Source organism: Canis lupus, chromosome 8 (assembly GCF_048164855.1).
Source record: "Canis lupus baileyi chromosome 8, mCanLup2.hap1, whole genome shotgun sequence".
Classification (NCBI taxonomy): Eukaryota; Metazoa; Chordata; class Mammalia; order Carnivora; family Canidae; genus Canis; species Canis lupus.
The window spans coordinates 45,786,083-45,810,040 of NC_132845.1; the positions used below are offsets into that span (position 1 = coordinate 45,786,083).

A 23,958-nucleotide genomic window follows, 5' to 3' on the forward strand; every position below is an offset into this window, starting at 1 on the left:
CCGGGATCGAATCCCACATTGGGATCCCTGCAAGGAGCCTGCTTCTCCCTCTGCCTGTGTCTCTGCCTCTCTCTGTGTCTCTCGTGAATAAATAAATAAAATCTTTTTTAAAAAGGGGGGGTGGGGAGAGTCTGGCTGGGTTTCTGTTTCAGTTCAAATCCATTTTCATGGATCTGGGACCCACAACTGAGATCTTCCCTCTTGGAGGAAAGCGCGGCCCAGACCCAAATTTTACAAGGAAAGCCCTGCTCTACACTGGATTCGTAAACTCTGGCCCAAGAGCCAAATCTGGCCCACTTCCTGTTTCTGTAAGTAAAGTTTTATTGGAACGCAGCCATGCTTATTCATTCACTCGCTGGCAGTCGGAAATATTTACCCAGAAAGTATGCCAAGCTCTCTGCTCCAGAGCTATCCTGAACAATGATGAAATTAGGTGCTGTTCAAAACAAACCCAAATAAAGCAAATTACTACTAATGGCCCCTCCCCACCCCCAAAAAAAGTCTGCTTTCAAAAGCTGCAGGGTGGAAGCTGGCTGACTGGCAGGACCAATGGATTGTACTAGAAATCAGAGTAGTTTATCTATGGGGACGGCTGAGGGGACAGTGCCTGGGAAGGTACAGAAACAGGGCTGCTGGACACACTCCCATATCTTTTTTTAAGATTTATTTATTTATTCATGAGTGATACACAGAGGCTGAGACGCAGGCAGAGGGAGAAACAGGCTCCATGCAGGGAGCCCATCGTGGGACTCGATCCCAGGAGCCCAGGATCACAACCTGGGCCAAAGGCGGATGCCCAACTGCTGAGCCACCCAGGTATCCCCCACATTCCTATATCTTGATCTCATGCATATACACATAACAAAAGTCCAAACCATCTATTCAGATCAGTGCACTTTATGTACATCACACCTTTAAAAGTTTTGATCGAAACCACTACCCAAAGAGAAATCTTTGCAAATCACCCCAAAAGTTCTAAATGTGATCCCGTCCAGCAATCACACCACTCAGAATTCACCCAAAGGGGTTGAAAACTTGGGTCCACGCCTGCAACAGGACACAGATATTCGCAGCAGTGTTATGCATCATTGCCCCAAACTGGGAGCAATCCAGGATGTCCTTACCAGGTGAATGGATAAACTGTGGTGCATCCCACAAAGTGGCATATTACCGAGCACTAAAGGGAAGTGAGCTCTCGGGACGCCTGGATGGCTCAGCAGTTGAGCGTCAAGCCGTGAAAAGATGAGGAACCTTAAATGTGTATTACACAATGAAAGAAGCCAGTCTGGGATGGCTGCATACTATAGGACTCCAACAGTAGGATATTCTGGAAAATACTAGAAATACTATGCACACAGTAAAAAATAAATAAATAAAAAATAAAAATAAAAGGCTGCCAAAGGTCAGTAGGGGAGGGAAGGGATGAATAAGCAAAGCAGAGGGGACTTTCATGGCAGTGAAACTACTCTATATGACACAATAATGGTGGGTCGTTGTCATTACATGTGTCAAAGCCCAGGCAATGCACAGGGATAAAACTTTACATAAATGGCTTTAGGTAACAATGCTGCGTTGGCTCAGCATTTGTAATAAATATAAGACACTAATGCAAGATGTTAGTAGGAGGAAGTTTGGGGTGGGGGGACTTATGGGAAATCTGTACTTTTCGCTGTTTTCCTGTAAACCTAAAAGTACTCTAAAAAATGGACACAGGCAGTGGGTGGGGGTGTGTCTAAACAGTAAATAGGGTAAAATCAGGGAAAGAAAGGTGTCCCATAGGCACACATATCTTCTTTCACATAAACTTTCCCCCCCCATAAACTACTAAAGCAAGTCTGACCCGAGAGGAAAGGCGGGTGTAATCCTAAAGTCAGCAAGGATCAAACAGCATCCTAAAGCGTTGTCCTTCATTGCACTGTTTAAATTACTTTGAAAACCCGTGCTCTGGTTTTTAAAGACTGTCTCTGGCTTTAATTCCTCAGCAAACAACCTATTTTAAGCTCTCTTTCTTTAAAAAACTCACTCTCAAAAAAAAAATTAAATAATAAATAAATAAATAAATAAATAAACAAACTCACTCACTCACTCTCCAGACACTCTGGAAAGCTCTCTGCTTTTCACCAGGACAAAGGTTGAGGAAAGACTTAACCTTTCCTCCTTGGCTTGCTTTTGCCACTTAAAACAAAAAAACCCCAAGCATCTGAGATGATGCCTAGGATCTGCTTCCCAACAAGCCGAGGCCCCCAGAATGGATGGGGGAGAAGAGGAAGTCAGCCACGTGCTGATCCTGACGGAGGCTCACTGTTCCCCATACTTTGAAGTCAATCTGAATTTAAAAAGTAGAAAAATAAAGAAATCAGAGGGAGCCTCCACTTTGCATTGAGGCAAGACATCTTTCAGAATAAACCAAGCCCATGCATGGGCTGATATTCTGGGGGCTCTCTGTGGTCAACATAAAAAATCCAGACCTAAAAATCCCCAATTGAGTAATTGGCCATCACAGTTGGATGCATGAGGAAAATTTCAGAAAGCAGGTCCTTCCTTCTGGACTTACCAGTTCTGCAAAAAAACAAAACAAAAACAAAAACAAAAAAAACCATAGTGGGGAGACGGGGAGAGGCCACCCCTACTTGGAACATAGATGCGCACCGGGTCCCCACCTGGACAGAGCGGGCCGTGAGAGCCAGAGCCAGCCACGCATTCGCACACCATCCTTGCCCTTGCAGGTACACGGCCCGGGGCAACGTACTACCATCCAGGGCCTTGGTGTACTCATCTGTGAAGTGGGAGGACAACATCAACCCTAGGTGCCTGAGGTTCCCGGAGAGGAAATACCTAGGCCACCAGGCCAGAGGGGACCTTGGGTGGCTGTGGCTGCTCACTCCACTTATTGTCTCTCATTCATTGTCACGATTTTTGAGAGAAGTGACGGGCGGGGGGGGGGGGGGGGGCGGGGAGCCTTGGCCAGTGGTGCTCTTTTTGGACATCCCGTGTCAGAGGTTTTCCCCCACTGTTAAAAACGAACAGGGTGCTGCTATTTATTTCTTCAGCCCAACGCCCACTTAGAGTCAGGTGGCTCTTCCGCTCACGGCGGTGGCCGCCAGGAAGATGCGGGAGGAAGGGGACCCCCATGCGCTGGGGGAGACAGCTAAGGCACCACCTGCCCCTCCCTCAGCCTCTCCCCTTGCCTACCGGGACCTTGTTAGAAATGCAGGATCAGGGGATTCCCCCCGCCCCCAGACTTCCTAAGCCCAAATCTGAGTTTTAATAAGACCGCGGGGGGACTCACAAGTGAGGGGCCCTCCTCCATCCCATCTGCAAGGGAAACTCAGCTTGAGGAACAAAGCAGAGGGAGGCTGGAGGGACCCACACCTCGGAGAGCAGAGACCCCGATATGGCCTGCTGAAGCCCGTGGGCCTGGCGAGCTGCAGGGCAGGGGGTAAGCATCTGGGCGGAACCTGGTTTTTCTCTTCTAGAACGCCCCAGAGGCAGTGTTAGCACCCCTGTCCTTCAGACTCTGGCCTCTTGCTTCAAATGACAGCACATCCCCCTCCACTCCTAGGATCTCAGCCCAGGACAGGCAGGTTTGTAGACACCTGGGATGTCTGTGTCCTCATTGCTTCCATTCAAAGGGCAGCATGATAGAGGTCTGCGTGTGGAAGCAAAACAAAACAACCCAAAAACCAAAAAAATAAAATAAAATAAAATAAAACAACAACTAAAAAACCAGACTTCCCTCTGGTCACCAGGGTTTTAACTCTTGTTTCTGTTCTTTATTTCTTCTTAAAGAGACATCCCAACTTTAGAGGCTGGACAGGCTTAGTGGCAAATCCAAGTGAACCCCCCAGGGCTGAGTCAGCAGGGACGGGGGGCTGCTCAGCCTAGGCTGGGCCCTGCTGTGGGGGATCCTCCCCTCTTCTCCTGGGGGGGGGGGCACCTCAACATGGCCCAGAGTTTTCAAAACACCTAGAAGCCAAGGAGCTGAAAAACCTGTCTTCGAACAAAAACTTGGCACACGCATGTTCGTAAGAGCACTAAAGGGAAGTGAGCTCACCATCCTCAAAAGGTGGAAACCCGTGTCCCTTACCAGATGAACAAAGTGTGACCGACCTGTCCACACAGTGGGACGTTACCCTGCTGTAGACAAGAATGAGGCAGGGACGCACGCGCCCATGAGGACAGACCTGGAAAACATGAGGCTTAGTCACAGAAGCACAGGTAGTGTAGGACTGTGCTGAGAAGAGGCCATGGAGCGGGCAGGTGGGTAGGACGGCCCGGGGCCTTGGTGTGGGCTGGTAGGAACGTTCTGGAGACAGATGGTGGTGATGGTGGCATAGCAGTGGGAGCCTATTTACCACTGCTCCACAGTACACGAGAAAATGATGAAGACGGGGGTGCCTGGGTGGCTCAGTCCGTTAAGCACCTGCCTTTGGCTCAGATCATGATCTCAGGGTTCTGGGATCGAGCCCCATGTAGGGCTCCCTGCCCAGCAGGCAGCCTGCCTCTCCCTCCGTCTGCCTCTCCCTCCTGCTTGTGTGTTCTCTCTGTTAAATAGTCTTTTTTTTTTTAATGGTGAAAATGGTAAATTTTAGATTAGGCCTATTTCACCACAATAAAAAAATGTGGCAAAAGTTAAAAAAGGGAATGAAGCCGTACTGGCCAATGCTATAACATGAAGGAGTCTGGAAAATATGATCGTGAGCAAAAGCAGCCAGGTCACGTACTGTAGGATCCGGCTCATAGGAAACATCTAGAAACAGGCCAGTCTAGGGGGATGGTGAGCGCCTGAGAGGCTGCCTGGGGCTGGGGGCACAGGGGGGTTGTGTTTAATGGGGATGGGCTTCCTTTTGGGGGTGACCAAAAGGGACTGGAACCAGATAATAGTAACGGCTGCACACATGTCACTGAATTGTTACTTTAGATGGTGAAAATAGTCCCTTTCGCATCATGTATATTTAACCGCAATTTAAAAGCAAGAGAGGGATGCCTGCCTGGGTGGCCCAGTGGTTGAGCATCTGCCTTGGGCTCAGGGTGTGATCCCAGGGTCCTGGGATCGAGTCCTGGGTCGAGCTCCCCGCAGGGAGCCTGCTTCTCCCTCTGCCTGTGTCTCTGCCTCTCTGTGTGTGTCTCATGAATAAGTAAATAAAATCTTTAAAAATAAATAAAAACAAGAGAAAAGAAATGGAGGAATGAGAGGCACAGCTTTCAAGAGTTCTGCAGGAAGAAGGCAGGGCAGGGGAGCAGGGGGTAGTGGGCACAAATTCAGGCGCGCGCACACGTCAGCTGCCCAGGTGCAAACCCCAGCACCACCCCTGGAGACCTGTATGACCTCGAGCAGGTGACTTCACCTGTATGAGTCCCAGTTCAGAGTCAGGGCTGCCAGGGGCTTCCGGTCAATCACAGTTCACATGAGGCATGTTCCCTCAAGTTGTGCAGCGTGAGAGCCACTAGCGGCACAACTGCATGCGCCGAGCTGCGGGGAAGATCCCAGAGAACCTGCGAGGCTCAGGATATGGCCCGGTGGGCGGCGGGGCTTCAGGAAGTGCCAGGCGTGACCAGAAATCACGCACTTGTACTGGGGTGCACTCCTTCCACCAGCAGAAGCCCCTTTGCTGCACGGACATCTCACCTGGGTCTCCCATTAAATCAGGATGTGGATTCGGAAGGCCTGGGGTGGGGCCTGCACTTCATTGAGCACTAGGTGATGCCGCTGCCCTTGGGGCCGCAGGAAGAGGGGAAAGCAATCGCCCGGTATTCCTTCCTTCCCCCGGCACCGCAAGCAGGGATGGCTTCAGACAGAAATTTCTCTCCCGCAGCCTGGAGGCCAGAACTCCCAAATCACAGTGTGCACAGGGCGGGCTCCTGGAGGGCTGCGGGGGAGCCTCCACCCCAGGCCTCTCTCCCACCCGACCTCCTGATGGCAGCTTAGGCCTCCTCGGCCTGTGGCTCCTCACCCCAACCTCCGCCCCCAACCTTCTCCACGGGTCTGTCTTCACAAGGCTGGCCTTTTACAAGGACACCAGCCACGCTGCAGTAGCAGCCCCCCTCCACCCGCCGGCTCCTTTTAACTACGTCCACAGAGACTCTACTTCCAGATAAGGTCACCTTTGGGGGGGGCTAGAACTCCCACCTGTTTTGGAGAGGAGACAAGTCAGCCCCTAACACCTACCTTGGGACAACTGAGCCCAAATAAGCCAGGTAGGAAGGAGCTAGAGAGGAGGACGTGAAAGGAGGACGTGGAAGCCCAGGGAAGCGAACCGTCCCAGGGTCTGAGCAAAGCAGCATCAACGCAGGGGATGGCAGCTGGAATCAGGCCCCCCTCCCGTCTCCAGCTGGGCGCCCTCTCCGGGGAGGAAGGGTCCCCCTTCCTGGTTTGCACGAAGCCCTAAGGGCTAGCAGCTGCTCTGAGCCCCAGCTCAGCCCCGCGGGGAGCCACAGATCAACGGAAAGGGGACCCGTACTTGCTGACGACAGTGACCCCGGCCCCCAAAATATGTCCACTAAGAGATGGCAGTCCGGGCCCACCTGACGCACATCGTAGCCACAGAGCCTGGGGGCTGAGGCAGGACACGCACCCGGATTCCTGGCACGGGTGGAGAAACACGCGCGGTGAGGCCGCGGGCAGCAGGGAAGCCGTCGGAGGCCGCCAGAGTCGGGTCAGGAGGCTCAGAGGCCGCCTGCCAGGGGCGCCCCGCGGCGACAGCGGGCCAATCCGAGTACCAAGGACCACGCACCCTCCCCCGCGAGTCACCTGAGTCAAGGGGCCCTCGGCGCCCACCCCCGAGGTGCGAGAGGACAGACTCCCCACCAGAACGCACCATGGTGAAGGGCACGCGTCTGACGCGCCTCGTGCCTTTTCTCTACAACGTACACGGGGCAATGACCTCCATGCCGATGAGGGGAAGTTTCTGGATCACTTCGGCTCACCAATGAAGACCGAATGACAGGACTGGAAAGCATCTGGACCATGACCCCGAAAGGACCCAGGGGTGGAGCCGCAGAGGACCACCAGGCACGAGGAACCCCTGGGGGAAGCATGCCCCCGCCCTCCGAACAGCCACACCCGAATCTCATCAAGCCTCCGGCTCCAACTACTAATTAGCAAGAAGTAGAGCAGCCGAAGGAAAACACTGAAGGGCGCGACTTAAATCCAGATCCCAGGAAGCTCTACAGAACGTCAGCGTGATGGCAAAGGGGAAGAAAAGACAGGGGGCAGCCGGGGAGCCCATGGGTTAAGGACCTAAGGAATCCAGCAGCCCATCGCAACCTGTGCACGTTACTGCACTGCAAGCTCCAACAAATAATACAAGTTACGAGACAATCAAACTCCAGGCCCCAGCTGGATATTTCACAGTATTGGGGGATTATTCATTATTTTCAAGTGAGTTGATGCTATTAAAGGTGATGCTAATCGAGGTGTTGGTTTTAAAACTGAGTTCTTGGGACGCCTGGGTGGCTCAGCGGTTGAGCACCTGCCTTTGGCCCAGGGCGTGATCCCGGAGTCCTGGGATCAAGTCCCGCATCGGGCTCCCTGCATGGAGCCTCCTTCTCCCTCTACCTGTGTCTTTGCCTCTCTCTCTATGTCTCTCATGAATAAATAAATAAAAATAAATAAAACTGAGTCCTTGGGGGTGCTGGGGCGCTCAGTTGGTTAAGTGTCTGACTCTTGATTTCTGCTCGAGTCACAATCTAAGTGTTGTGAGATTGAGTCCTGGGTCGGGCTCTGCACTGGGCATGGAACCTACTTGGGATTCTCTCTCTCTCCCCTGCCCACCTCACCCTCTCCCTCCTCCTCTCTAAAAAAAATAAAACTGAGTTCTTTTCAATATGACAGAGTACGTTTGAAGTGGCGTGAGGTCTGGCTTCAAAACGATCAGAGTATAAATGAAAGATTGGTCCTGAGTCGATCATTTCCGAAGCTGTGTGATGGGTACGCGGAGTTCATTATTCTATTCGATTTGGCATATGTTTTGAACTCTCTATGATAAATTTTTTTTTTAAATAGTCAGGGAAGCAGATGACTGCCTTGCGAATTTCAGTTCTGCTATTTACTGTGTGACCTTAGACAAATGACTTAACTTTCCTGGTCTGGTTTCCTCACCTGCAAAATGGGGATAATCACATCTACATCATAGCAGGGCCTGGAGCACAGTGGGCACTCTGTAGACACACATGCATTTGTTCCTTCTTTGGGCGAGGCTCTGAGATGCTCCCCAATGACCCCAACCTTCTGGTGTGTACACACTTGTGTAGTCACCTCCCACAGTGAACCAAGGCTGGTCTGCCTGCCTGATAGAACAGACTAGACGTGACCATACGTCACTGTTGAGACCAGGTTATAAGACACTTTGGCTTTCCGTCTCAGTCACTTGCTCTCTCGTGCTCTCCCTGAGGGAAGCCAGCTGTCGTGCTGGGAGCAGTGCTGTGGACAGGCCCACATGGCAAGGAGCTGGGGCCTCCAACCAACAGACATGTGAGGGCACCATCTTGGGAGTGGCTCCTTCTGCCCCAGTTGAGCTTTCAGATGACCTCAGCCCTGGCCGATCACTTGACTACGGCGTCATGAGACCCAGAACCACCCAGCGAAGTAGTAGAACTCCTGTGACATTTCAAAACACATTTGTGCTTTCTGGCAACAAAAGCTTATGCCAGATCCAGTCTGAGTAATTTCCACATCCAGATTTGGAACTGGCTCCTCTCTAAGGAGCCCTGGGTTCTTTGGCGAGAGAATCGAAGACCAAAATCTGGGGCCTGGGGTGGAGCTAAGAGGTGGTGGAGGACAAAGAAAAAAATGCCACTTCTAGGCCATCTTTAGTAGTGACAGAGCTTGAAAAAAAAAAGTCTTTTTATGAGACAACACTTTTTTTTTTCTGCAGTATTTCTGCCAAAAATCATCACTTGGCTTTAACCATGGATAATATCAGACAGACCTAAGTTTAGGTACATTTCTCCAAAAAGCTGGCCTTAGTTCTTCAAAACAACCTATGTCATGAAAGATTAAGAAAGGGTAGAAATATCCCAGAATAACTAAATGCAGTGGGCAATCCGGGTTGGCATGCATTCACACCTCCATACACACCTATGCACACACACACAGCAAAGTGCCAACAACTGGTGAACCAAGGTAAAGCTAAGTCCTTTGTACTATCCTTGCTGCTTTCTGGTAAGTTTGAATTTATTTCAAAATAAGAGGTTTAAGTCATTTTAAAGATGTTGATTCAAAATATTATTTTCTAACAACATACTTCGTTGCTGTGATTTTCTTCCTCAGGCATTCCATCAACCATTGCATTGAAAGCCGTAGGCTTTGTCACTGCTGCACATGTGATTTTATTATTTGCAGGTCGGTGTTCACTTTGGCAGGACATATACTAAAATTAGAATGATATTGTTTGCAGATCATTTCAGTACCCCAAACAATTAATGCTAAAATTAAAATGGTAGTTTAAATTGTCCAAGGGCATAGAATTATATTTGCAACCCACATATAGTTTACATTGATTTTCAAAATTGTTTAAGAAATAAGTACATTGAGGGACACCTGGCTGGCTCAGTGGGTGGCTTTTGTGATTCTTGATCTCAAGATTGTGGGTTCAATCCCCACACTGGGTATAATAGAAATTACTTAAAATTTAAAAAACATATATTTAAAAATAAAAGAAGTGAGTTTAATAAATAAATAGAGCTGAAAGCAATGCCACCACATTTGTTAAGCACCTACTATTTACCAAGCTCATCTGGGTGAAGTGCAGTGAGCAAATGGACCAAGTCTCCCCCTCCCCCCGACAAACATCACCAGTGTCTCAGGAGAGGCAAAGAAGCAAATGGGCAATTTCAACTCAGTGTGAAAAGTATCATTAATGGGATAAGCAGAGTCATAATCAAAATAGTCAACAACTTTACCCCAAAGGTACAGATGCAGTGAAATGCCAAGACACCTGCACCCCAATGTTCACAGCAGCAATGTCCTCAATAGCCAAACTGTGGAAAGAGCCACAATGTCCTTCGACAGATGATGGATAGAGGAGATGCGGCCTATATATATGATGGAACATTACTCCACCACCAGAAAGGACGAATATCTACCATTTACATCAACATGGATGGACCTGGTGGGTATTACACTGGAGGGTATTACACTGAGTGAAGTAAGTCAATCAGAGAAGGACAATTATCATATGGTTTCACTCATACACGGAATATAAGAAATAGTGAAAGGGATTATAGGGGAAAGGAGGGAAGATTAGGGAGGAAGACAAACCATGAGAGACTCCTAACTCTGGGAAACAAAGGGTAGTGGAAGGGAAGGTGGGTGGGGGTTTGGGGTAACTGGGTGATGGGCACTGAGGAGGGTGCTTAATGGGATGAGCATTGGAGTTATATGTTGGCAAACTGAACTTACTTATTTACTTTGTAAAAGATTTTATTTATTTATTCATGAGAGACACAGAGAGAGAAAGGCAGAGACACAGGCAGAGGGAGAAGCAGGCTCCATGCAGGGAGCCTGAGAGGAGGAGCACCTGGGATGCTTCTTCGCAGTGATGAGAACATGTTCTGGAATGAACCACCCAGGCATCCCTAAAAACCACCTTAAAGGGGTGACATTTGTGATATGGGAGTTATATCTCCGTTAAAACATAAAGAATTTTTAAAACTATTTGAAGATCTAAAGGACAAATTTGTCAGCAGAGAGCTCAGTGTAAACCAAGGCCAGTGGAGGGTGTGGGGGGTGAGCAGGAATGGGGGGGTGCTCAGGGTAAGTGGTGTCAGATGTCCACACACAGCGTGAGCCCTGACCCCTCAACCCCCTGATGGCCTCAGGAAGTTTGGGGAGAAAACCCCACGATCACAGAGGAATTCCAACTCAAGGGCTCTCACTCCCCAGGAAAGTGGAGGAAATTCTGCTGTAGGATCAGTGTTCACTCCCCCCTGTCCTCAAGGGGTGGGAACAGGGAGTGTGTGTGTGTGTGTGTGTGTGTGTGTGCGCGTGCGCGCGCAAATGCAGGCGCTCAGGGCCGAGCTGGGCAGGGAAGTAAGTCCACCAGAGCTGGGTGAGGGCCGGGCTCACCCAGATGGAGCAGATCCCAAACTCAGCCCACCCTGCAGCTCTCACAGCTTTCCCGATAAAGCCAGCAATCAGTTACTTGTTTTAAATTATCTCATTGCATCATATTACTAAGTGAAAGAAGCCAGTCTCAAAAGGCTGCATACGATGATTCCAGCTACCCAACGCTCTGGAAAAAGCAAAACTATAAAGACAGGAAAGAAGATCCGTGGCTGCCAGGGGTTGGGGGGAGGGAGGGATGAACAGAGCGCAGGGAATTTTTAGGGCAGTGAAGCCAGTGTGTAGGATATGCTAAGGGGAATGTGCAACATGAGACCAAACCCTAATGTAAAGTGTGCACTTTGGGTGATGATGCAGGTTCGTCAACTGCAGGAAATGTTTTATCTGGGGGGGCGGGATGGTGATTTGGGGGAGGCCGTGCATGTGTGGGGGCAGAAGGCTGTGGGGACATTTGTGTACCTTCTCCTCAGTTTTGCTGTGAACCTAAAACTGCTTTTAAAAATAACATCTTTAGGGGCACCTTGGGGGCTCAGCAGTTGAGCATCTGCTTTCGGCTCAGGTCATGATCCTGGGGTCCTGGGATTGAATCCCTCATGGGGCTCCCCACAGGGAGCCTGCTTCTCTCTCTGCCTGTGTCTCTGCCTCTCTCTCTCTCTCTCCCTCTCTCTCTCTCTGTCTCTCATGAATAAATAAATAAATAAAATCTTTAAAAATAAATAAATAAAAATAAAAATGATGTCTTTTTTTAAAATCGGGAGTTCAATTTGCCAACATATAGCATAACATTCAGTGCTCATCCGGAAAAATGACATATTTTAAAAATAAAAAAAATACCACGACAACAATGTATGGGGGTGAAATTCACATCACATAAAATTAACCGTTTTAAAGTGAACATTTCAGTGGCATTTAGAAATTCACACTGTTGTTCCAAAACCGTCCCATCATTCCAAAGTAAAACCCCAAACCCCATCAGGCACTCTCCTCGTTCTGTCCTCCCTGCAGCCCCGGGAGACAACCCACTTGCCTCTTGTCTTTGGTTCACCTACGCTAAGCAAGTCAGGTTTCTCATGTGACCTGTTCCAATTTTTTAAAATTAAAATTCAAACTCATTTAAAATACTTCCCCAGCCTAAGAGAGTGTGAGGCTCGGAATCTGTATCCCTGACTATCCCTTTGTAATTCCTTTTCTAGAGTATTTTAAAATCCAGGGGAGAGAGACATCTCTAGTGAAATGCAGGGAAAATGTGAGGATCCACGGCCTTGACCTGTGGCTGTGTCTGAGTCATCCTGAAAGCGCCTTGCTCCTGTGACGAGTGAGGAGTGACTACGTAGCCCTGGGACACCCAGAGCCGGGCCCCTGTGTGAGGATTCCTCCCAGGGCTGGAGAAGGGCCTGCCCCGGGCTCTGTCTCCTTGAATTCCAGCTCAAGTTCATTGCGTCGGTCTTACTAAGGAAATGTCATGAGCATCACTCGCCAGAATTTATGGCTAAGCTCTGTACCAACACAATACCCCCCCACCCCGTGCCAAAGAAGCTGATCACACGCGCGCACGCACACTCTCACACTCACACGAACCAGTGCGAGCATTCCTCCTTCACTCACAAATGGACAATCCAGAAAAATCTGCCACGTTGCTCAGGGCACAGCAGTCACGCTGCTGGAGACTTTCACACCCATCTCAACATGTTGTCAGCATCCTCGGGGATGGAGCCCGAGAACCCCAAGTCTTGGCCCTTCCTTGAGTTCCCCCGGGGATGCTGATGAAGTCAGGACCCCAAGACCTGCATCGAGGCCCCACTGCTCCCAATCATCTCCCTCCGACCTGGGAGTCTTGGGCCTGCAGCTTTGCACCAAGTCCCCTGACGTGTCCCTGGTGTTCAGCTGGTCCAGTCCACCGGCATCTTCCACCTACACCCTGGCTCCACCAGCCCTAAAATACACACCCTGCCCCAGGGCCTCTGCGCTTGCTGTTTCCCTGCCAAGGCTCTCCTCCTTGTGCCTTTTCCCATGCCTGGCTCCTCCTCCACATTTGGGTCCCTTGGTTCAAATGTACCTCTTCCAAGAGGACACTTCTGAGCCCCCCTAATCTGAAGGAGCCCCTCATTTGCCCACACACCCCTCCCTAGGGCTTACCCCTCTCTGAAGTTACTTTGTTTATGGATATTTGCTTAGATGGTCACTGTCTTCTCCTTAATTAAAATGTCAGCTCCGTGAGGCTCAGGACCAGGCCTGGCTGGTTTTCTCTGTGTCCCCCAGAATGGTGTTCAGCACACAAACGTTCTTGAAAATTTTTGTTGATTTTTTTAATTTTTATTAGATTTTATTTATTTATTCCTGAGAGACATACAGAGAGAGACAGAGACACAGGCAGAGGGAGAAGCAGGCTCCATGCAAAGAGCCTGATGTGGGACTCGATCCTGGGACCCCAGGATCACGCCCTGAGCTGAAGGCAGACACTCAAGCGCTGAGCAACCCAGGCATCCCCTTTTTTTTAAAATTAGTTCCTGATTTAGTGAATACATGAAATGAATGCAAGAATAAGCCAGTGGTTCTCAAAGAGGAAGGGATTTTGTATCCCCCACACACACACCTCCCCCCCCCCCCCCCCGCCGCGATATCTGGAGACATCTGTGGTTGTCCCAGCTGAGGGACTGCTACTATCTAGTGGGTATGGCCAGGAGTGCTGCTCAAGACCCAACAGTGCACAGCACCGCCCCCGCACAAGGAATGTCTGGCCCCAAATGTCAATGGTGCCAACCCCTGAATGAATGAGTTAGTGAATTAGACACTCCCGGTCCACGAGGTCAGCCTGCCGTCCAATATCAAACATCAGGGAACCTGAGTGACGTCCCCAAATGCCTTCCCTGACTGTGTGGGTCCCACTTCAGCAGAAATCTCCTCTCGGTGATTTTATCGTTGGCAGGGCTTATGCAATTTCAAGTTAACGAGAAATATAAATAAGGGGAAGTAAAGCTGCTGTAGATGTAAGGAGTTAATTTCAAAATATGTAATTCCGTGCCCTAATCAAAGAGAACTGAAATTCGCCTAGTTCCCTGATTCTGCGGGTTATTTTCCTTGGTAATCATGGACCTTCCTCAAAACTAAACAATCAGCTCTTGGTGGGACCTGCTTATGTGTTACTATTTCTACATTTTTAAAATACAGCTTTCAGAGTGCGGGGTGAGGGGCAGCATGACCTCCCCAGGGACACCAGGGACAGGGGTCTCACTTATTGAGACTTCCTGGAAATACAGCAAAGAAAAACCAAAATTCCTCTCCTCAGAATGTTAGAGCATGGGGTGCGTGCATGCGTGTGTAGCAACACAGCTGCACCTGCCTTGCATGTGGCCACCAAGGCTCTGTCTGTGGTCACCTGCTAAGTGCGCCTTCCTTACCTCCCACCTCGCCAGCTTCCCTTGCGACAGTGTCAAACACAGAGGTGTCCCGAATGCTCTGGGTCCCCTCAAATGCACATTTAATTTACCCAAACCCAAATCCAAACCCCAGAGAGAGAGAGAATAATCTCATCAAAGTTCTCAATAGGAGCGATTCTGCCCCTACGGGACTTTTGACCACATCCGGAGACATTTCTGGTTATCACCCCGAGATGGGGATGCATTGCTAATGCTGCCAAAAATCCTACAATGCACGGGATAGCCCCCAAAGCGAAGAATTATCCAGTCTAAAATATCAATAAGTGACGAAATTAAGAAAATCTGCTCTAAGGGGCGCCTGGGTAGCCCAGTCGGTTAAACATCCGACTCTTGATCTTAGCTCAGCTCTTGCTCTCAGGGGTGTGGGTTCAAGCCCTGAGTTGGGGTCCACACTGGGCATGGAGACTACTTTTAAAAAAAAGAAAAGAGAGACCCTTGGTGGCTCAGGGGTTGAGCGTCTGCCTTTGGCTCAGGGCATGATCCCAGGGTCTGGAGATTGGGTCCCGTATTGGGCTCCCCACAGGGGAGCTTGCTTCTCCCTCTGTCTCTGCCTCTCTCTCTGTGTCTCTCAGGAATAAATAAAATATTTTTTTAAAAAAAAAAAGAATGAAAGAAAAGAAGAGCCACTCTAAAAATTGGGAACAATTCTGCACTCTCACGGACACAGGGAAAATGTAAAGTATTCCCCAGAGTAAGCGTAAGATGAAAGCCCTGAACATGCTGCTCCCACGGCTCATCTCTGAGCATCCCTCCCTACGTGAGCATCTGGCCTCCTAAGCAGAGTGTAACACAAGACTCAGACTCTAAGGGTTCAAATCCCCATCCTGCAGCCTCGTAGTGGTGTGGCCTTGAGCCAGTCACTCAACTCTATCAGTTTATTGAATCTTCAAACAACTAAAAAAACCCACAGTATCCACTTCACAGGTTTGCAACACAGATTAAACACATCATTCTAACTCTGACGCTCAAAACAGTACGTGCTGGTTAAGTACGTACGTGCTGGTTAAGTCTTTGTTACTGCTCGTACTACTTTCCATTCACTATAACTTCCCCTCAAACAAGCCAACGATTTCATCTATGGCTCATTTTTGAGGAACAGCTTTTGCATCCAGCATGGGAAGAGAGAGACTTCTTGAGAGACAGAACATTACTCTGCGTGATGAGCCCATCAGGGATTTGCAGGGGGTGGATGAGGACCAGCCATGGAACACGGACCCACCAACCCACCAGCCTTGATAATTAAGACCAAAATCAGATCTAAGAACTCTGCCCACGGTAGGAGGAAACCATCCTACTCTGAGTGGGAGGCCACTGGATCCCATGGCCTTTGGGTCTAAATGAATTTTGTAAAGACAGTACCTTGGAAGTATAAACAAAACTTACAAGAGGAGAGTCTCCAGCTCCCTTGTGACCTCCTGTTCCAATTGAGAACCTGCCTCCACCCCGGCCCTGCCCACAGTAGCAAGACACAGAAGTCACCAGAAGGCAGATAGGAGGTACCGTTCATGGAGCCCACACAAGGTGTCAGGGGTCCCGCCCAGCCAGTTATATACATTTGTCACCTCATCTAGTCCTCTTTATGCAACCTTATGAGGGAGCCAACATCATCCCCATGTTACAGCTGAGACAATAGGAGATCCAGAAGGTGCTCTGATCTGTTCAAGGTCACTGGGAGTACGTGACTAACATCAGGCCTGCGTGGGAATGATCTGGGTCTCCCAGGGCAATGTTGCACCTGCCGGCTCCTAGCATGGAACTGCCCCTGGGCTGCAGAGGAACTGGACCTCAGTGAACATAGAAAAGAGAATCATAGAAAAGGCTGGTGAGAAAGGGAAGCCGAAGCTTCTAGATGACTCACAGCACTTTGGCTGATGCACCCGGCACCCCAATATGGCCCATGCAGGTGGCAGGCACAAGAAACTGTGGATCTCCCGACAGGACAAAGACGCGGTGTCACTGGCCTGCATCTCCTTCCATAGGATCCCGAATCCATGTAGTTTTGTCAGAAAGCCTGCCTGTGAGGGGCCCCTGCGCGACTCCGTCAGTGAAGCATCTACCTTCATCTCAGGTCATGATCTCAGGGTCCTGGGATCGAGCCCCATGACAGGCTCTCTGCTCAGTGGGAGCCCGCTTCTCCCCCTCCCTCTCCCTCTGTCTATCTCCCTCTATCTCTCTTTCAAATAAATAAATACTTTTTTTTAAAAGCCTCTTTGTGTCTTGTGAGGCTGTCTGCTAAATTGAACCCTTAACCACAGTTAGTTGGCTGGAGAATGGTAGAACCAGGACCCAAACCTGGGTCTCTCTGATCTCGAGTCCAAGCTCCTTCTACTCCGTGAGGTACCTGGGAGCCCAGAGTACTCACTAAAAGTTGGTCTGCAGCACAGCATGCCTAAAACATAGAGTTTATTATATGGTTCAGCCACTTCCCTCCTAGGTTAATGGCAGAGAGAACTGGAAACACAAGCTCACAGGAAAACTTGTACACGGATGTTCATGGCAACACTTTTTTTTTTAACACTTTTCTTTTTAAAGATTTTATTTATTTATTCATGAGAGACACACAGAGAGAGGCAGAGACACAGACAGAGGGAGAAGCAGGCTCCCTGCAGGGAGCCCGATGCAGGGCTCGATCCCAGGACCCCGGGATCATGCCCTGGGCCGAAGGCAGACGCTCAGCCACTGCACCATGCAGGTGCCCAGCGCTTCTCATAAGAACCAACAAGTAGAAATAATGCAAATATCCATCAATTACAAATGGATAAACTAGATGTGCTCTAGCCATACGATGAAACACTATTCAGCCTTAAAAAGGAATGAAGAAATGTCAAAACATGGACAAACCTAGAAGCATGATGCTCAGTGAGAGAAGCCAAAGGGCCACACACTGTATGGTTCCAACTCTATAGAATTTCCAGAACAGGCACATTGGTAGGGACACTGATTGGTGGTTGCCAGCAGGCCGGGGTGGCGATGTGGGAAGAACAACTGCTGAATAGGCACAGCGCTTCCATCTGGGGTGATGAAAACTTCTGGAACTAGACAGTGGTCATGGTTGCACAATCCTGTTAATATACTAAAACCCACACTGAGCTGCATTCTTGGAAATGGTGGTTTACAATATTAAGTTATATTTCCAATTTAAAACACGCCCAATGCAATATGGCACCAAAAGCAACAATAAGTAAAGTATAAATAGACAAGTAGAACTACTTCAAACTAAACCACTTTTGTGCAACAGAGGACACAATTGATAAAGAAAGGCAACCTATGGAAAAGGAGAGACTATCTGCAAATTATGTTTCTCATAAGGGGTTAATACGCAGACTACATAAAGAAGTCCTACAGCTTGATGGTAAAAAATCCAGTAACCCGGTTTAGAAATGGGCAAAGGACTTGAATGGACATTTCTCAAAAGATGTACAAATGGCCAATAAGCACACAAGATGATGCTCACCACCAACAATCAGTGGGGAAACGTCAATCGCCACCACAATGAGATATTGCCTCACGTCCATCAGGATGGCTCCTGTGAAAAATCTAGGGAATAACAAGTGCCAGTGGGGATGTGGAGTAATTAGAGCCCTGCACATCACTGGCAGGGCACTAGAGCACTGCACATCACTTGTAAAATGGTACAAGGGTTATGGAAAATAGCATGAAAATGCCTCAAAAAATTAGAATTACTATGGGACCCAGCGATTCCACTTCTGGGTATATACTGAAAGCAGGGTCTTGAAGATAGATCTGCACATCCGTGTTCTTTGCGGTACTATTCACAAGAGCTAAAACATGGAAGCAAGTCAGCGTCCACCGATAGATGAACAGAAGGACATGATGAGTTGGTACGTCCGTACGATGGACCACTACTCACCCTTTAAAAAGGACGTTAGGGGAACTGAAATAAGCCAGACACCAAATCTATATGACTCCACTTACATGAGGTAAGTGAATGTGAAAGTTGTCACATTCATAGGGACAAAAAGAACGATGGTTGCCAGGGGCTGGGGAGGAGGAAATGGGGAGTTGTTTAATGGGTACGAGAATTTCAGATTTGCAAACTGAGAAAGTTCTAGAGATCTGTTTCATCACAACATAAATAGCACTCAGTGCTACTGAACTGTATACTTAAGAGTGGTTATATTGGTAACTTTCAGATTGTGGGTTTTTCCCACAATAAAATTGAAAAAAAAAAAAAAGAAACAGGAAAAGGTAGCCAGTGGGGAACACACGTGCGTGCGCGTGCACACACACAGCATAGCTAACAGCTCCTCCACCTGCCCAGGTGTGCTGCAGGGTCCCATCCTCCCCTGATCCTGCCAGGTGCCCTTCCCTAAGAGCCACTACTACAATACTGCGCCTTGCTGACCTAGAACTGGGGACAGGAAGGGGAGGACCAGCTCTGGTCTTTAACCTAGGGCTTGGCCCAGCACCTGGTACCCAGCAGATGCTGGATAAATATTTGCTGAACAAACTTCATAAAAAACATGTGGTAGGGGATCCCTGGGGGGCTCACTGGTTTGGCGCCTGCCTTCGGCCCAGGGCGTGATCCTGGAGTCCCAGGATCGAATCCCACATCAGGTTCCCTGCATAGAGCCTGCTTCTCCCTCTGCCTATGTCTCTGCCTCTCGCTCTCTGTGTTTCTCATGAATAAATAAATAAAATCTTAAAACAACAACAACAACATGCAGTAAGGTCAGGCTGGTACAATTATCCCCATTTTACACACAGGCTAATGGAGGCTCAGCAAGGCAAGGTGACCTTTCTAAAACCACAAAACCAGCAAGTGGTAACAGAAGAGATGACCCCGATATCCTGGACTCCTGTTAGATGGCCCTTCACAGTCAGTCAGGCCCCTATTTCAGGAAATTCCAACAGGAATTTCAAAATAATAATTCTTGCCTTATATTAGTGACTCTTAACTTTTTTTGGATCATGGACCCGTTTGGCAATCTAATAGAGGTCTGAGTCCTTTTCCTAAAGCAACACGCATGTGAGACTTAGATGATAGTTTTTAGGGGGATCCTGGACTCCCCTGAAGCGCATTCATTGACCTGATTAAGAACTCCCTTTCCACCCTGCTATCTGGGGGGCTCATTTATCCTCAGGATTTTAGAGTCATCTCTATATTCTTGAGCATCAGAGTCAAGGAAAGATATTATTTTATTTTTTTAAAATTTTAAGATTTTATTTATTTATTCATGAGAGACACAGAGACACAGGCAGAGGGAGAAGCAGGCTCCCTGCAGGGAGCCCGATGTGGGAGTGGGACTCGATCCCGGAACCCTAGGATCATGCCCTGAGCTGAAGGCAGATGCTCAACCACTGAGCCACCCAGGCATCCCAGGATGTTATTTTAAATTCATACTCCCAGGCCCATCTCTTGTGGATCTGGTAAAGTAGGCACAGGGCTGTGCCCAGAAATCTACAGAAGGTGCATCGGAGGATTCCGGGATTGGTGGCTCTGAGGCACACGGGGGGCTGGAAGCTGCTGCCTCTCAGGCTTCAGAATGCTGCCCCGAAGATCCCCTGAGCTCCCAGCCTCTGTCTTCAGCTGCCTACCAAACCTGGCTCTTAGCCATTCCAGCACAACCCAATAAGGACTTCCTGAGCCCAACATCTGTGACCCCAGAAGTGCTCCTTTACTGGGATCACTAGGCCAGAAACCTGGGTGTCACCATTGACTTGTCCCTGTCCCTGTCCCCACCCCACATCTCGACCATCACCAAGGCCAGCTGATTCTATTCTCTATGTGCCTCTGGACACCCCCACTTCCCTCTATCACCCCTGCCAGCACCGTTGTCCATGCTTCCAGCTTCTGCCCCCTGCTTCCATCTGGGTGTACCATCCATTCTCTGTCCTGTGCTCTACCATGGTGACCAAACTCTAGAGCTGCACTATCCAATATGCTAGCCACACATGGCTACTTAAATTTAAATTAAATATCCAAAGTTCTGCCCAAAGTTCACACTCATTACATATCAATGGCTCAAGAGCCGCATGTGGCCAGTGATTACCATACTGGATGGTGTAGATAGAGCACATTCCCATCTTCACAGAAAGTTCTAGTGGACAGTGGAGCTCTACAACTTCACTTATGAGCCCTTCAGGGTCTGGCCCCAGCCTCTGCTCAGACCACTCCCCAGCATCCCTGGTCTTGAGCCACAGTGAACCACTCTCAACAACCTAAACTCATGCTCTCACCTCTAAACCATTGCATGTCATACCCTTCCTGTCTTTCTTGCTTGGCTAACTCCTACCCACGCTTCAGGTCTCCACTGTCACTTCTCCCCGAACCAGGATAAGTGCCCAAGCTTTTGCCAATCACAGCATTTAAAACACGGAGTCATAACAGCCATGGGCATGCCTACACCCATTACAGCCATACCAACAATTTTCAACGAGGGGCAAGTTTGCCCGCCCCTCCTGGGGGTCACCTGCAGTGCCTGGATTCATTATTAGCGAGGTGCTACTGGCACCCAGGGTAGAGGCCAGGAACACTGCTAACATCCTACAGTGCACAGGACAAACCCCCACGGCAAAGAATCATCCGGCCCAGAATGTCGGCAGCGTTGAGGCTGACCATGCTTGCTCTACGCTGGACAGCTCCGTAACGGACCGGTGTGTGTCCCGTATGCCCAGCCCCAGCCCAGGGCTGGGCATAGAATGAGTACAGGGGTTCTCTAAGAGTTTCCCCAGGATTCCAGTTCTCTTACATGGTCTTAGAATGACAGTCATTGATCATTACAGCAGGCTGAATAATGTCCTCCCACCCTGCCACCCAAATATCCAGGTCCTAACCCTGGAACCTGTGAGCGTCACTATACATGGCAAAAGAGACTCTGCACGGGTGATTCAGTAAAGGATCTTGAGACAGGAAGATTCTCCAGGATTATCCTGATGGGTCCTAAATGCCCTCACAAGCCCCCCTAGCAGAGGAAGACAGAGGGACACCTGACAGAGAAAAGGCAGCGTGAAGATGGGGCAGAGAGATTGTAAGATGTCACAACGCGGGCCGTGAAGATGGGGAAGGGGCCCCAGCCGGCATCCACTGGAAGGGACAGATGGTCCCCCCGAGTCTCCAGCAGGGTGTGGCCAGGCTGATGCTTTTTTTGGCCCAGGGAGGCTGATTTTGGACTTCTGGCCTCCAGAACTGTGTGTTCTGGATAGACAGGTGTTTCTGTGATTTGCCCTGCACAGCTGGGACCTGCGGGTAGGCAGGCAGGCTAAGGAATGTTGTTCGTGAGGCTCGTGCTGCATGGATGACCTCGGGAGCCCAGTTGTTTGGGATGCCAAGGGCTACCGATCTTGTCTCACACCCCCTTCTGCTCCTGGACTCCCCCGCAATGGAATCCGGAATCGGGGAGGGGAGGTGGGCACACGAAGCCCGGGCTCCTTGAAAATGTAAAAGCCTGATAACATGGAAATGCAGCTCGCTCCAAACTGCATGTAGGAGAACAAATGTCTAACTTCAGACCCCATCATTTGCCCTATAAATTCGGCCCTTATGGGGAGGGTCAGCTGAAGTGTCAGCTGAGAGGAGGATGCTCTGCCCAGACCTCCAGCCCGGCTTCTCCAAGGGGCTTCCCAGCTGGTGAGGCCGAGGTTGTAAACATCTGACCTGATGTAACTCCGCCGTAGTCTCGGGTCTCGCCCACTGTTACCTGCACGGATTCCCCGCCTCTCCTGGCTCTGTTAGGTTTCAATACGTTAATTAACGTTAATAATAATGTCATTAATGTCATTAACGTTAATAATAACGTTGTCATTCCTTTTCGAAACTGACACAACGGCTGCTGTGAATCTTTTGCTCACAACGCTGCGAGAGGATACACATCTGCTGTTTCTAGGCCAACACGTTTCTAGTCATTTGTTACAGTGGCCCGAGGACACTCCTACAGTCCTGTTCCAACCTGGGGTTTATTGGATTTGGATCAGAGCATCGGAAAGGAATGGCGTTTAGGGGAGGCCCCCCCACCCTGCTGGCTCTGAGGGCGGGAAGGAGAGATGGTAAGGGTGCCCAAGGCAGGTGTTTCTAGATGGAGGTGCCCGGGTCGTCAGCCCTGGTGTCTGTGGGTCATTCCTCACACCTAGTCCTGCTGCCTCCAGGGGTGCGGGATGTCTCTGGTAGCAAGGGACTTAGCTCAGGACGTTACATCTGTCTGGTGCTGAAGCGAGGATTAGAATAAGAATGGAAGTTCTTGTCCAGCTCCCCAGCCTCCCTGCCAACCCCTCTCCCTTCCTCCACTACCATCCAGACACAGGGGCCTTTCTCTGACCTTCCAACACAGCCCTGGGGCCTCTGCACCTGTTATTCTTCTGCTTAGAACATTCTTCTTCCAGAGTCTCCCATGGCTGGCTGCTTCTCCTCATTCAGGTCTCAGTGCAAATGCAGCCTCCTCCCAGAAGCCCTCCTCGCTTGCACTCGGGGCCAGGGCCCTTCACATCACCTTCTGTCACCACCCGCTTATTTCCTTCCCAAATCATCTCCCGCTGTAACGATCCCATGACCATCTTTGTCTGCTCACGGTTAGTCCCCTGCAGGCTGGACTGCAGGTGCCAGGAGGGCAAGGACCATGTCTGATCTGTCCAGGGTGTGTCCCTAGCCCCACGCCTGGCACACACCAGGCGCTCAACACATTGGGAAGGAATGAATGAGTGGGTGAGTGAATGTGAGCGAGCGAATTTGCAGCCCTGGAGGATGCTTGCCACATGCCAGGTCCTACGTACCTGATCTTGGCTTTCCGAAAGGCCAGCTCGTCTTCATTGCCAAAGTCCAGGGACACGTCCTCAGTATCGTCCACCAGCGCCTGGGGGACACCAAAGGCAGGTGGCGGGCGCTGCGCATCCCCACCCCCACCAGCTCTGCCGGCCGGGCCCCTCCCCCACGGCTGCAATCCGAGGCCTCCTGCGCATTTGGGGTGCGGCCCAGCCCAGGCCGGGGCTCGTGCATCCCTCCTCCTCCCTTCCCCTCCCCTCCCCCCGGGCGCCCCCGCAGCCTCCTCCCGTCCTCTCCTCCATCCTCCAGCCCCCAGCATCCCCGCGGCCCTACCTGCTTCATCCTCCCCGGAGCGCACCTGGAGCCCCCAGCCGAGGGGCCGGTCCCCCGAGGGTGCGGGGCGCGGGGTCCGAGGCGACGCCCCGCGGAGCAGGTCCCGGGTGGGGGCGGGGCGCGCGGGGCCCAGAGCGCAGTCGCGGGCTGGGGAGCTGGGCTGGGGCGGGCGGGGGCGGGGCTTGGCTCGCTGGGGACCCCCGGAGGGAGGAGGGAGACAGCGGATGCCCAGAGTGGAGGGATGCGGGGCGAAGACCGAGCGCGCCCAGGAGGGGACGATTAGGTGCACTCGGGGATGGGGACGGTGGCCCTGGGGGAACAGAGGGGGTGGGCCCGTGAATGAGCTGGATGTCCCATAATTGGATGGGTGAGCGAACCAGGGAATGAATGTCGGTGTTGGGCAGCCT

The 23,958-nt window shown here is 50.3% G+C and overlaps 1 protein-coding gene across 1 annotated transcript in view; it reads right to left on the reverse strand.

Annotated features, from left to right (window-relative positions):
• TVP23A (trans-golgi network vesicle protein 23 homolog A) overlaps positions 1 to 23,710 on the reverse strand; it is a 30,415-nt gene extending 6,705 nt beyond the window's left edge. Inside the window, exons 1-2 of the mRNA XM_072835774.1 lie at positions 23,552 to 23,710; positions 23,230 to 23,309 (exon numbers count right to left, since the gene is read on the reverse strand). Coding sequence (XP_072691875.1) covers positions 23,230 to 23,309; positions 23,552 to 23,560 — 89 coding nt within the window. The 5' untranslated portion in view covers positions 23,561 to 23,710. The remainder of the gene's footprint in view (positions 1 to 23,229; positions 23,310 to 23,551) is intronic.
• Positions 23,711 to 23,958: the final 248 nt, after the last annotated feature.